At 39.9% G+C, this 15,728-nt stretch overlaps 1 protein-coding gene across 10 annotated transcripts in view; it reads right to left on the reverse strand.

Annotated features, from left to right (window-relative positions):
- The window catches only part of ANO4 (anoctamin 4), a 211,002-nt gene that overhangs the window by 102,651 nt on the left and 92,623 nt on the right, over window positions 1-15,728 (reverse strand). For 8 of the 10 annotated variants that reach the window (XM_030002886.2, XM_030002885.2, XM_030002892.2 and 5 more), the window contains 2 exons: window positions 14,199-14,309; window positions 5,503-5,639 (listed from right to left, as the gene is read on the reverse strand). In XM_030002886.2, the coding sequence (XP_029858746.1) occupies window positions 5,503-5,639; window positions 14,199-14,309 (248 nt within the window). The remainder of the gene's footprint in view (window positions 1-5,502; window positions 5,640-14,198; window positions 14,310-15,728) is intronic. The other 2 variants (XM_030002894.2, XM_030002893.2) reach the window with 2 other exon arrangements.

The following is a 15,728-nucleotide window of genomic DNA, read 5'->3' on the forward strand; positions in this document are numbered from 1 at the left end:
TGCAAGAAGTAAACATATTAATAGGACAAATGATTCTTACAGACCACCCCCCCCCCCCCCCCATATTCCCATTCAAAGAATTTAGCGTAAGCTATCTTCCTGATTCTCAGCAGGCATTTTGATTAAATGGAAAACCCAATGAAAGCATCCCAAATGTCCCATCCCCTTGGTACATCCAGTTTACTGAAGGCAGAAAGGGGAATTTTTCTAAGATTCTTTTATTACAGTGCCTGACTCCTGACACAGCTTAATGCAGACTTGATATAGTGGAACAGTTCTTTGAGCTGAAAAAGAAGGCAAGAAAAAAGATTTAAGTCCTAAGGAAATAACAGTAACAAACCATTTGTATCTATACTGTATATCATGCTGACAAAAAATATTATCAAGATATCAAAAGTATTTTTCACAGAGCATTAAATATGAAAACAGCTCAGTAAGCTGTTTATTTTTTTCCATTAAAAAAAAAAAAAATCTATGTTGAGAAGACATAAAAAACTCCAAAAGGGTATTTAAGGTTATTTAAATAAAGGAAGGGTGCAGTAGGAGATTTTGAGGCAGTGGCTCAGCTTGGTGGTCCTGCTCTGATTTCTAAACCTCCTGATGAGCCATCCTTCCTGTCCTGGAGGTCCTAGAGTCACTACATGTATTTTAGCACGTAAAGCAGTGTAATAGGAAAGCATCTGTAGAGCAAAACAATCTGTGCTGAGGATCTGCTGTCCACACTATGTAGGCTTGAGGGCTTACTTTGGGCCCACTCTAGTCTGGTCCAGGAGACTCACTGGAGTACATCTCCCAATTTATTTGCATCCAGAAGGAATCCAGGTTTAAAATCCAACACTGCTCAGGAATGCAAACAAAGCATAGGTAGGGGCCATTGAGAAATTCACTTCAAATGCACACTCCTGATCTGAATTAAAATGTTAGCACAGACCCACCCAGAGAGTACCACAAGTACCTCTGCGTGCAGTAGTGACTCCATTGGAAAAATAGATATGGCCTTTATGCTTCCTATGTTTAATCTTTCTCTGAAAAAAATTGGTTTGCCCTACACTGACTCATCAGTGCATGGTGGAACCTTATATTAAAGAGCGTCTATGAGATTTAGCTGAGTTATTTGACTTGTAGGACTTCTTCCCCTATAAATAGGGCTTCCCGAGACAACTACTTTCTCTTGGACTTGTGAAACACTCCCAGCTACAGTATTGTCATTTTCCGCTCAGAAAGGCAGCTTGGACATGCTTATCTGTACTTGGAGGTCCTTTTCGTTTTAGGAACAGAGTACATCAAATCCAGACTGATAAACCCTCCTAGACTGGTACGGCCTCTGAGAAGGAACCCCTTCTATTCCCCGCTGTTATAGCTTGTAAGGCAGCTTTATAGACTGAGCCTGGACGTACAAGAACTCTGAGGATCTAACGTGATATGGAGACAGTCAGGGCTGTCCCAGCAGCATCAGGAAATATCAGCTGCAGGGCTTTTGCATCGTCCACAGTATTCCAGGCTTACACTATTCTAGACAGAGACCTTCCTCCTACCTTGAGCTTCACTGACCCTTCTCCAGACATTGCATCTCCTTTCCCTGTATTGTAACTTCAAAATTCAGTTTTCCTAAACTGATTAAAAAAATATTTCAAGAACCAGGTCTGACTGCAGATTTTGGTGGGAAAGTGGTCTAGTCATGTATGTCAAATCTCCATTCCTTCATCCGAAAAAGGATACCGGAAGAAAGTGGAAGAACGGGGAAGACTTCACTCTAGGAAGAAGTTTAGTTAGCATTTCTGGCTATCTTTGCAGCTTTATTTGTAATACATGTATCTGAAGTTGTGTAATAGGGAATTCTTTTCCAAGGAATGCAGTAGTTGTGTACTCTCAGACCCACAATTGGGACCCATCAACATTCACAGACATGCGACTCACACACACATACATGCTAGGAGAGCTTTAGGCTAAAGGCCTTACCCAAATGTTTCACTATCCAGAATGAGAGCGATTTGTAACCCTAACAGCCATAGAGACTTTAAACGGAACATTTAAACAAAAGTGCAGTTAGGGAAATCAAGGAAATTTGAAACTTTATCTGCAGGTCTTTAAAAAAATAAATCAGAAGGGACTCTAATGTTCACTAATTTAATGACAGATTAGAATCTTTCTTCATTCCTAATTATTTCGGAACCTGGTTATTATCAGTACGGGTGCTCAGTGAAGATAGGATCTTTGCATTCTAAAGAGATTGTCTTTTCCTGTTGTTTGTGGTTACTTGAAGTTAGTCCCCTGCATGCAACTTCACAGCTGGTGGAGGGCATTAATACCTGCACCACTAACAGTGATAACATATGAACTTATGCAGAAAAAGAAGAACCCAGAACCACCCAGTTTTTAAGGCACAGTTCTAATCAAAGAAGTCTATTTTCTCTGTGTGTTCTTTTTTCTTAATATCCTTTTGCCCATTTAGATTATAATTCTGTGGAAGCTGCAACTTTATTTTTCCATGTATCTTCACTGGTTGCTATATTCTTCTTGACACCCTAATATATTTAATTACATGGAACTTTTCTAATAATGAAATTACCTAGGCTGCAAAATCAAGTGCTCAAAAGTTAGGAAGTAACAGATTTGTAGTTTTCTCAGAAAGCTTAGATAATCTCTTTCCATATCCACCTTGACCACTGAAGACGACAGGGATTTGGTCAAAAAAAAAAAATAAATTATGTAGTTAGCTTGTATTCTGGTAAATACCCACAAGAAAACTGAGCTAAAATTGCACAAGCTATCATAACTGCCATAAAGAACATCAGAATTCTTATTTTGCAGCATGAATACCTTTTTTCTGCCATAATCTTCAGTGCAAGTTCCAATTTATAAAAGAGATTGTTACTATTTGGCACAATATTAATAACTCTGCCCCCACATATCAACAGAGTTTGATGCTTAAAGCGAAGATTCTAGGAGTGACTCTTATAATTTTAATTTCAAAACTACCTACATTAGCTGGAATGTCAAGAACAGGCCATGTAAGCTCATTGAAGTAGAAATAAAATTTTGTCCCAGCTCCATCATTTTCCCTTGTTTGGATAAAGAAGACTGATTTATTATTCCATAGAAAGAAAGGCATAATGGATGCATACCTAGAATACAGCTCCTAAATAGTTTTTACTTTAATTTTTACTTTCTTTCTGCTGCTACTCCTCTTCTCAGAAACTGAAATTTCAGTGGAAGTAGTACAATATTTTAGTGATAATATGTCCCTGGATTTAAATTGTAAAGTGTATGTCTGATCATTATATTGGCATATGTAAAAAGAATTCGATCAATGCACACAAAGGGAAATGTGATTTTCAATTCACCAGACTATAGCTGTGTTTGAATGAAACATAAAACAGATAAAAACCCCATCTTTAGCCAAACACAAGCTGAATCTCAATCTGGCTTTGCATCTGTTAAGGAACTGTTGATAAAACTCCATCCGTAAAGTCTTCATTGGATCTTCTGGTTGGGCACAAACAACTAACAGTTGAAGCAAACAATATTTCAACTTGTCAGCTAAACAACAGTGCTAAGAAACCTTTGGTATGTCCTTGTAAATTTTTTTGATTGTAAATTCATTTTAACAAATTAAGCCAGAATCTTATTAAATTATTTTGCTGCAACGTTAGCTTCAAAACTATACCAAACAAACATCAATACATTCAGAGAGACTTTCACTGCCGCCAGACCCCCTGTCCTGATGACATCAAGGGGCATCTACAGGCTCTTTTAGCTACTAAACTGAAAGACTGAAAGGAATCTTGAAGCTTCAGAGTTCACACCACCACTATATAGTTGTGCTCCCATATTTATTCATACAAACTGCACAATATCTAAACAGTGTATCTTTTCCTTCTGGAATTAAGCTGGGGCCAAAGACTTTGAAACTTTTTTTTTGTAGGCTACAGCATCCCTCAGCTCCCATTAAGACTTTCAATTTTCTGGGTTTTTTTCCCCTCTTATACATATACATGACCTACATTGCTATTTTCCTCAGTTATGGTTATGTGAAAAAAAAAAAGATACTCTGTTCAGCCAGGAAAATATTCCTCAGACTTCCCTTTAAAAAACAACAAAGAATACATCAAATAGGAAAAAAAGGTTTTGCAGTATTGTTAAATTAACAGCAGCACATATTGCTCTATATCATTCTCTGTCCTTCTGACCATTTTCTGTTTGTTTTTCGTCTTTAACTTGCAAACACCATGTGCCTTTCACCTGTGCCTTTCTGTTAAAGACCATATGGTACATGATCCCAAAACGTAACACAGGAATATCATGTCAGATTAACCTATTACAGTGCAAGTAGGCAAAGAGGGCCCTTTGTAAGTTGTATGGGAACCTGGGGAAGAGCAATGAGTAAAGGGGAAGATGAAATTGTGAGCAAGGTCAAACATATCTCTGGGTGCCCTGAATTTTCTTGCTTTAATTATCTGTCTAAACATTCCAGGAGTGCAGCTCTCTATGGGCTGAATTTCTAGTACAGGGAAAATCTCTGACTCTCTCCTCAGCAGTGTTTTACCAAAGAACTTGCACCACAAAACCCTCTAGCTCCTGAAAAAGACATAATCTGTAGTTATACCTTCTAAACTTTATCTAAACTAGTAAACAAAAGAGTGGCAGGGCAGGGGCTTCAGCAATATCCTACGGTTTTCCATGCTTTTTAATTGTCAGTATGGTCCCTGCCAGTTCTGATCTGTGCCAGTCAGCCCTCTGCCAAAAAATCCTCAGGCAGAGCGTGCAGGGAACATCAGACCGTTCCAGTAAGTTGTCTGGATGCAGCTGCATTCCTGAGGTGGGGGAAAGGAGACAAGTCCCTGGTCTCTTCTCTTCACTCCCTGAAGAGATAGCCCTCACGTCCATGGGCTGTGGGGCAGTTGGAGGCAAAGTTAAAGGGTGTCATGTTCCTCTCTGCACAAAAGACTCAATAAGGAGTTTAGGCCCAAATTTTCATCATGGGTCCATGATGCTTTGCCTGCTTTAAGACATAATTTAAAAGGGATTATGTGCTGAATGATTCCTCCCTGGTATGTTCTCTGAACCACCATCATGCACCACCAGGTCACTTATTCTTCACTGGAAGGGAATGTGTCACATACCTGATGCCCAATGCTTCTTATGAGAGATTTGTGATAAATTCTCCTCCTCCCTCCTTCCCCGCAAAGGATTAATATAGGGAAAACTTTTCCATTATTTTCAAAAGCAGTGAAGCATTAGACTTGGATGGTTCAGAAAACAAGCAGACAACAAAGGCCTGTACAGACTTTTCACTGGGAGTGCATGAAATCAATAAAACTCCTTTTAACTTGTGATATTTTATATTTCAGCATTATAATCTTAGAATGGAAAACAGTCCCCATGGGAAAGGTCAGATACAAGTTGAATTGCAGAGAATGAAATTTTAAATCAAATTACATTTATTCCCTTTTTATAATGAGCATGAATAATTATTATATTAATAATACTGTGTGTTCTTACCTCTCCCACAACTTCCAACCTGCTGGCATCATCAGAAGTACTGGTCAAGTTACCATGGTGAAGCAGGGAGTCATCATCTTTGGAAGGGCTGTTCACACCTTCTAACTCATCAAAAAAAATGTTGACATCCTTAGCTACTAAAAAAAAAATAAAAATATACATTCAAATCACCATTGAACCAAATGAAGACACTGAGTGTAACACATTACCAACAATCCCATTTTTTAGTTCTGCTATAAGTATATACTATGTTAAGTTTAAAATCTGATGCGCATTGGTGGAGCGCTTTCTTCACCAGTGAGCCGCATAAAGATTTAGGATGCCACAATACCTCTCTGATGACAAATAAGCAATCTTCTGTCATGATACAACGTACATTAGCTATCGCCTCAGCTTCTCTTGGGGTAAGTGGCTTAAACGATTACCTTCTGGATTAGTACGGTCTCTGAAAATTCCTTATTATAAAGAAGCAGATTTTTAACCTACTACATAAAGTACCGAGTTAGAAGTTAGTATGGACCTGTGGGGCAGCTAGAGGCAGAAGACACCAAATAAATACTGTTACTTAAAAGCAGAAGTTTGTCTTTGCACAATTTGGCACGTTTTGATGTGTATAAGTCTGGCACGTTCAGATCTACCTACTGGACAGCCCTCAGTCATGCACGGAGCAACAGCTTAAGTCTACAGGATGCTGTAGTAAACCCAACCCTGATAAAAAGCAAAGAGACGTAAGGGCTCTGCAGAGCAAAGAGGCGACGAGAAGCCGTGGGCAGAGCTGCCGCCCAAGCCTACGGTCCCACGTAGCGGCCATCGATCCGCCGACCGAGCGGCTGTCGGATGGGAGACGCGGGGCGGGCGGGCTGCGGCCAGCGAGGTCCGCCTTGGCACCCCGCAGGCTGCAGGTCTGGCGCGAGCGGGCGATGAAGAGACGTGCGTGAGGAGAAGAAAAATGCCTCGGCTGAGGATCGGGCTTCAGCTGTGGATAGACGTCGTCTCTCCAACCTCATGTTTCATAGGCAAAATCCAGAATTACGACAGTAGAGTCGTAACTGTTAGAAGGGACGCCCAAAGTTCAGCTACTGAGCCTCTTCCCCTGACTACAGCAGGATACAACATCTATTACTCTTGACAGAAATTTGTCTAACCCACTACTACTCACGCTTTTTTGCAAACTTGACTCGCTTTTGGAATCACTCTTCTTTTATGCAATAACCTCCTGATACTTCTGCTTCTCCGCAACTCCCCTAACTTAGTGACAGGCAGTTGTAACTCCTTTTGACGAGAATTTATATTAACAGGGAACAGCCAAAAATCTCTAATTGATGGCAGCAACCTAGTTCCATTTCTAACTACTGGCTGCAGGTTTAAAAGTCCATTCCCCCACTGTGGAGAGACTCAATAGCTGCCAGAAATTAAAGGCCAACTGTTCCCAGCCACCATGAACATTTTGTGATCTCCTTTTCACCTTTCCCTTCTTCAGGTGCTATAGCCCAGTTTAAGAAACCTTTTTAAAAAAATCTCAGATGCCACCAACTCCACAGTTTCTGAGGGTGGCCTATTTTTCACTGTCACAAGCAGGAGAAAGTTTTCTTCATAATATTCATCCTGAATATGCACCTATGTTGCAATTTAAATATATTATTCTTTTCCTATCAATCATGAACGTGGGGAAGAGATTGCTCCCTTTTTGTACATGTCTTTTACAGTTATCTAAAGCCTGTTATTACAGCTGTAGGTAGATGAAAACCCTATCAAAATATTCAAGAAAGCTTCTTCTTTTTCATGCATAAAATAAGGACAAGGTTAATGACATACACTGTATTTTCAATTACAATACTTTTGGTTAGAAAGCCACTAAAAATTTCAGAAACAACAGAAGAGTCTTCACATCCAAGTTATTCCACTCCAGGTAGTAGGCTAATGAACTAACATAAGCAGCACAATTCTTAGGAGACATTCTGAGTTTTTAATACTTTTAACAGTATTTTTTTTTTTACATGTAGACAGCATAACAGTAAGAAATTCTGTGTCAAATTAACAATTTTTAGGATAACATATTACTCCTTGAGTTCAGCAATTTTGGAGTTGCATACTGACTAATCTAGCTATCATTCTTTGTATCCCAAAATTAGTATTGCGCAATATTTAATCCCTACTTAACACTTCATATCATAATTCATCAGTTTTAGATAGCACCCTCTGTTCTGCAGGATCCCAACCTGCTTTTATAGAGATAATGGGAGTAATAGCTTCACCTACTTCACTCTCTTTTATGTTGTGCATATCATCATAGCCTGTGAAAACACCGGAGATATAAAAATATCCCTTTTTTGGTAGATATTAAGTTTCTCTTGCCATTTTAAGGCTGGTTTTACTATCAGTCCATTTATTTTACTTATCCTACTTTTGTGAAAAGTGCCAGGAAACCATTAGAGACAAATATCCAGGACAGAGTTTTTCGCTTTAAAACCATCCTTGGCCTCACACCATCCCGTTCCCGGCCAGGGGTGAGCTTACTGCCAGGGCTGGAGAAGAGCATCCTGGTGGTGTTTTGGTTTAGGAGATGAGGAGAGCCTGCAGCTCCCCAGCGTCACTGTGGCTGCATCCAGCCTGTCCTAGGACAAGCTACAGAGGTTTTTGGAGACTTAGAAGGCAAAAACCAGACTCCAATGTGTAGCACATGCAGCAGTAATATTAAAGAATTAGTTGTCACCTTGATCCATTTCAATCCACAAAAATCATACTACAGATGCTTATAAAAGACAGGGGAAGCGCCGCAAGACAGCACAGTCTAACCACCTGCCCTTCACTGTCCCTACTGTTTCAAAGGGCAAGACTGGAAACATTTCACCCCAGCAGATAATAATCTGGACGTAGATCACGATCAGCTTTTGCACACGTGTTCACATGAGAAGAATTCATCTGAATACTCAACAGAATGAACTACTGAAACAGAAAAAGTTTTGAATGACTTGCAACTTTACTGAACCGAAACCCATCAGAGCGCCTCTGTAAGAGCAACGCATGAACCTGTATATGATCAACACCTCAATATAGTCTGAAGACAACTGTGGAAAATACAAAAGTAATTAAATAGTGGAGCTTTCTGAAGATTATGCAAGATAGATATCTGTTGCAGACAGGGCAATGAAAGATGTAAAAATTAAAGTTTTGCCTGTATGCTATGCTTGAGGGAATTTGAACTAGCTTTTTCCTGCCATTAAGACTGCCATGGTATAAAAGATGAAGCCTTTGAGATACAAGAATTGCTGCTTCCTGAAGTACCAGTAATGCTTTGGGTGGCAAAATATATGTTTTTTAAGTAGGTGTTTTGAGATACACAACTTGGTAGGTAAGGGAGTGAATGCATTTGGAGTTTTCAAGCAGAGAATTACTGGATTATTCTGAGAACTTATGAGGAGCAAAAAAAAAAAAAAAAATCTTATTTCAAGGTCACTTTAAAATCCAGCCCATCTCAGCAGTAACTAGAAGTTGTGGAAGCAGTCAATCTCAGCTGGTTAGTGAAATTAGCTACCAGGACCTGCCCAGATTGCCTGTAGTAGAAAATTGCTTATATCAGAAGTACACAGGTAATTGGCATACTAGTTGATAGCTTCAGCAAATAGGATAAGTAGTGAAGAGATGTGCTGAACTACCTCGTCAGCGCCAAAGGTGTCTGTTACCTTCTTCCAGTCGCAGTAAAGGTGTGCTGCTGGTGAGAAAGCAGAGCTCTTTACACTGCAGTTGCCTTGCTGCGTACGTTTTTGAAAATACACTCTTAGTATTTCAGTCACTGACACTAACTATGGGGCCCTGACATTTGCCGAGACCATTTTTCTACCAAATCCTGTTTGCTTTACTTTAATAATGGTGATGGTACTTCAGAGCCAACTCTCCTGCTGCCTGTAGCCAGCTCAGCCGCTCCACTCCAACGGACGTGAACACCTACACGGCCAAACGGTGCTAAAGGCGTAATCAGGGCTCCGTCTTTTCTGACCCCTTCAGATCATGACATGCATATTTCCACAAATGACCTTAACAGAATGATATACAATAATTTTATCATGTATATGCTATTTGGGAGACAGACTGGTGCTACTGTATAGTCATGTCTTTTTAAGCAGTGAAATTTAACAGGAATACAGAGCAGCATGCGTGTTGCTACAGGAGATATTAAGAATTCCCCCTCTGGTTTTAGATCAGCTTAAATATGCAAGCTCTTTTCTCCCCCTCATGTTCCCTTTTGCGGAAAAAAAAAAAAAAAATCAAAGTGACTTGATAATTCAGAATCCCTTGAGGATCTGAAAAAAATGTCTATATACAAATATTTCTATCCCAAATATAGTAGAACCATATATTCTGAAAACTGAATGTTGGGAAATTCTGAGCAAGAGTCTGTGCACAATCGCAGTGGGTCCACAAGCCACTTTGGACCAAGGAGCTGATTTAGGTAGGGCTCAAAGATAAGGTAACTCCTTTAGCTTTCTGAAGATGGATGCTCAAAAACTGAGGTGCCTAAAGATAAGAATTTTCATTGAAAAATGGGACCTGACTATGGTTTTGTGTAGCAAGATGGAAGCGTGCTCAGAGATCATGTTTCTGTTAATTAATTATCATTTATTACCAATTGTCACAGCAAGTCATCGAGTATACTTTAGCTTTGGATAATGCAAGCTGAAGATCAATATTCCAGAAACTGCTCTTTGGAAGCTTTTAGGCCTATCAGTAACATTGAAAAGTGAATTTGCATTAAAAATTCTTACTGGCAATGTTTATAATAAGTATAGAGCATTTCCACATGTGAAAAAAAGATTGGGTTTAAAAGCACCAATACTGGAGAAAAACCCTTAATAAAAACACTGAGTAGAAAATACCTGTTCAGCAGAGACTTGCAAAGCAGAAAAGTTGGTGTATGAAAAACCAAGAACCCTTCTGCATCTTTTTGTACTATGTTATGTTTTTACAGCATCTATTTGGATTTTTGGATACAAACACTTTTCTGCACTCAGTAAGGCTGGCAGATACCATTTACGAATCTTTGCTTCAAGGAGGCCATCCTACAGATACCACGCAGCCCAGAACTTTTTATCATGTTACATGCTAAATTCAGTAACTACACAGTGGATCAGCAACCCTGTCTTGGAAAACTCACTGATTTCTGGCTTCCAGATTATGAGGATTAAAATGAGAGAATAAAATTATTTTTTATTAAATCTAGTGAGAGTCAACGTAAAGTGGATTTTGAAAAACATTCTAAAAAGCCAGAGATTTCTTAGAATTTTTACTTTAACTACAGTGGCAATGAAACTAAGTTTCACACATGGAAGCAAATCATAGGAATTCATGAAAAAAGCTTGAAATCTGGGCTTTTTTTTTTAAAAGTAAAGCTATTTACTGCTTTCCCACAAGAAATCCATCTTCTCAGCGTAATAACTCAGAAAAAGCCACGAAAGCCTTTGCTAGCTTTTGCCGTGGCCCCGAGGGCACCCCCAGCCCTGACTGTCCCTGCCTGGACCCCCGGGGTTCCCCCAGCCCCCCAGGGCCCCCGTCGCCCCCGCGCCGGCGATGCCGCCGCACCAGGGAGGTGGGCGAGGAGCAGGGCTGGGGGTGCCCCCGGCGCCCCCCGGTCGCTCTGCTCTTGGCCGGGGCTGTGGGGTGGGTACAGGCTGGGAGCAGGCAACAATTCGGGTTCATATCTGACTGGGAGTTCGTATGCAGAACCTTGACGCCTCTGCCGTCTAGTTCACAAGTTTGGTTTGGGTCAGATGCATCACCCCGCTTTGCAATCCCCTATTTTGCAGTGTGTGTCTAGAGCCATTTTCAGATTAGTCGTTGTTTGTGGACTGTCTCTGACAGACTACAGATAATTTCTGAATATCATGTGGTCAAGAAGAAACTGTTTTATGAAAAGACTTACCAGATGTCTTTAGGAAAATGCGTTTAAGGCTCTACCACGAACTATGGTACTTAAATGCAGAATTTAGCTCTGATGCAGTAGAAATGACTTTTAAGTCTTCTATAATAGCAGTATATTCACATAAAAGTAAATAATGAGATGGTAAGTCTTTATCTTCAGTTGCAGTCCAAGAGATTCAGTAGGGTAAAAGAAAAAAAGAAAAAAGCTTTAGAGCAAAATGTTTAAGTAACTAAATTTAAAAAAAAAAATCTCTGCTATTGAATGATCACTCTCTGCAGTCTAGCAAACAGAAAGATATACCAGATAGCTAAAGTTGCACATGGCACCTCCTGAATAGAGAAATGCTCAGGAAACTCACGTTAGCAAGAAAAAAATATGTGGTCTTTAAAAGCATCATTAGCCTTCTTTAATTTTCATCAATACTAACAACAACTGGGAATAAAAATAACAACTATTCAGAGCAAACACCCTAGAAAAAATATTTAGGCATGTTTATCCTAATCATTTGATATTCACAACAGACTGCAAGTGACAAGACACTCTCCTGGACACATAACAAGCCTTTGCAAACTGGCTGTTGTGACTGCTTGTACAGTCATAGGAATCCTTTTGTCTTCCCGGAAGAAAACATAGCTGAAGGACGTAGAGATTAACTTCCCGACAGCAACTGTGTCTGGTCTGGATAAAGAAAAAAAACACTGTCTCCAAGGCTGTAAAAGCTGCATCCTTCTCAAATGGCTCAAAAATAATCTATAAATCAAAATGTTCATTCTTAAAAGACTCTTTCTTTAATGCCACTTAGTTTTGAAATTATATTCAAATTGCTAAAACAATTTGGGAGCCTACTTCTATTCAGTTTATATCCATTAATCACTTGCAAACACTTGTTTTACTTAGCGTAGGAGTCACCTACATTTACGCATCCACAGTGCAAATGTTTGTGTCTAAGCTGTGGTAGTGATTCAAGTTAGCTTATCTCCCTGAACTCCATCTGCAGGTAACAGAGGCAAATAGCCACTTCCAAGTTGCAGGTCATCTAATCTACATTAGACGCCTACTTTAAAATGAGACAAACTGGGCTGTAGACATGCTAGTTACAGTCTGTTGACCGCAAAGAGAGCTTAGACAATGAATTCACATCTTGATACCTTCATTGCAAACCCCTATGTTCAAGCCAGATGAATGTCTTCTTTACGGCCACAGAAAAATGGCATACTTTTAAAAAAAACTGAGGGTTTTATCTAGAAGTTTAACATTTGAGGTTATAAGCAAACCTGTGCCCCGTTGATTGAAAATTTGGGGTTATTCAGCACAGGGAAGTAATCAGAGAGTATGATATTGAAATATGACACAGTACCAAGGGAAGTTGAGATACAGTCATTTTTAAACAGAAGCTGCTTTGGACAAACACTGTTAATAAATCTAACCTTGACATCTATTTGTTTTAAACAAATAATCTATTTTTATCCTCCTCAGCCATGTGCTTGAAATGGAGAAGATAACTGTTTCTTGTATTCCAATACGGTCTCTTCCCAACTTGAATTTGTTTATCCTTATTTATCTATCTTGTCTGTTTAGCCTCTGAAAGACTACAGTGCCTTTTCAGCCTCTCCAGTCCACATCCCAACTGCCCCCAGGCCTATATCTGGACTGTGCAGAGAAAAGGGGAGAAAGCAAAACCTCATATAAGATTTCCTGATGGGAAAAGCTTTTTAAGTTACAAAAACCAGGGTTCATCCTAAACCTACAGCTTAAATGAGGTGATTCAATTTCAAATTATTACCCATAGTGATGATATTGTCCATGTCATCATACTAACCTGAGTTTTCCTTCCAATTCCAAACTACCACCACCAACAACCTGATCCTACTACTGTACGGTTCCTTATTCATGTGGTGAAAATCAGGCAGTGTGCAGGGTTTTACACTTTCTTAGACATCCTTTACCATTTAAGAATGTAAGTTGCTGTTTCTCACTTTAGGAAATTGCTACATGAAACACCCAGTTTAAAATAAAACTGGAAAAGAGGGAAACCAGGAAGCCATGCCATGCATTTTGATTCTTGGCCTGCAGAAGAATTCTCTATTTATTATGGAAAATTCCCACTGAAATTCCAGATTCTTTTGGATTCCAGAGTTCTGTCCGGTTTGGGTAGGGGGGGTGTCTTCCACTGTTGTTAACAAGAGCAGTACTTCTTCTAGCATGAGTCTTGAGATCATTCTGCAGTTGGATTTAAGAAGGGTGGACCAATGAATTCGTCATCCACAGCACATTACGTGTGAAAAGAGACGGTTTCATGCAGTATCTAAGATATGCAGACCTTCAGTTGTTGTGACAAGCTCATCACTTCTGCTCCCCAAAATTACCAGCTGCAGAAATGTGAATATACCCCAACACTTTGGAACACCTGGAACTTCAAATCCAGTCTTAGATCCCAGACTGCAGCATTTGCACGACATTATTAGTTCACAAAGCCATTCAAGAGTGTAAGGAATGGATTAAAGTAACAGGAATCTTAATGTTTCTGATTACTTCTGCATAGGAAATACAAACTGCTGGAACTCTTCGGCACATAATAATTCAAATCTTACTATGACTTCTCTGATAGTAAAAGATTTCTTACTGGCCTTCAATAACCCATTGAACTTTCTCAGAGATTTTAGTAATACATACTCATCATTCATTTCATCACTTTGTATGTTCCTTCAGTTACAACTTCAACGCATCTCAAATGATTCTTCTACCATAAACCCAATTTTGCATCCAAGGAATAACTTACTTTCTTGTATTGCATTAAGAATTTCTGAAAAGTCCACATCCGTCTTCTGTATGTCTGGTTTTATCCATATTTGTGTTTCCAGCCGGTTAACCTGCAAATCCTCTCTTCCTTCTGAAGAAATTGAAGAGATTGATGGGGTTTGTGACAGTGCAGTAGAAAATCCAAGGGGCTTTCAGGTGAGGGAACATACACATTGAATAAAGCTACTTAATTTTTTTCCCCCTAGCAGAACCAATTTTTCTTCAAACCAAGCAGCTTTAGATAGAATATGGACTGATTTCAAGCTAAATAGAATGAAACAACAATGTTCTCTGCTATCAGCAATGATGCAGAGTCACCACCGGCAAGTCCCTCGTTCAGGTGAACACATGCCGCCATGCCATGAGCATCCCCTCACCATACCATCTACAAAAGGAATGCCAAAATGTGAAGACAGACAAGAGGTGTTGTTACAAATGAGACAGCACTACAGGAACAACCAGGCTAAAATAAAACACACTAACACGCAAAGGATGAATTAAGTCTCAAGACAGAAAACAACCATTAAGACAAAAAGAGCACGGACAGCATGTTTCAGCTACAGGACACCATAAGTTCTCACATGCCAAGCTGATGGCATGCCATGGTCTAGGAAGCACACCAGTCCCACAGTCCTTTTCGAAGGGGCTCCCTCTGGTATGTAATGGTTGCTGTTTAAAAGCACTGCAGAATAAAAGCACAGGCCAGCAGGTCGCAGTTTCAAACCTATTTACACATGTAAATAGGTACAAGATTTGCCCATTTCAGTGTTCTTTCAACATGAGCAAATTACGTGGGAAGTTTTGGAAACAGACCCTTCCCGTGCAGAGAAAGGTAGCTGCACATCACGAGTAGAGAGGAGAAGGTACTGGGCAAACGGGCTTAAGCTGCTGGCTACAGGGTACTTGGATACAGCCAGAGAGAAAGAGGGAGCTACTGGGCACGTGGCTGGTTTTTGGAGTGGCATCAAAACCTTTCACAAAGGCATCTGTTAGAGGTGATGCTCTTGAATAACGAATACACAGTTAGCAGAGAGCTGCAGCGGTCAGGGAGATATCTGGGAAAGGACTTCACAACAAAAACACCATGGTGGAAGAAGAAACCTTCAGGTAATTTAGTCCATTACTGTGCCTTCACTAGAGGCTATCACTCGTGCTTTTGATGGACGCATTTTCCTTTCTCCTACAGTCTGCCTATAACAAGCTGGTCTTGTTTTGAATTCCCTCCTAGCCCACTGTATCTTCCCTCCTCCCTCACCAAATGACTATCTCACCACTGCCTTAATGAGAGCTACAAATGATATTCCTGGGCACAAAATTACTCAATGCTTCCAACAAGACCCTTCTTCACTTTTTGGAAATACAGATCTCAAAATGGGTATACACACACCAGCTTCAACCTTTTTTTATTTCCCAGTCTTAAAATATTATAAATTCAAACCATCTCATGCTTGCCCCAGTACGTTCTTTTGTTCCACAGCAAAAACCCACTGTTAACATCAGAGACAGCTGC

The sequence above is a fragment of the Aquila chrysaetos genome, chromosome 26 (assembly GCF_900496995.4).
Source record: "Aquila chrysaetos chrysaetos chromosome 26, bAquChr1.4, whole genome shotgun sequence".
Lineage (NCBI taxonomy): Eukaryota > Metazoa > Chordata > Aves > Accipitriformes > Accipitridae > Aquila > Aquila chrysaetos.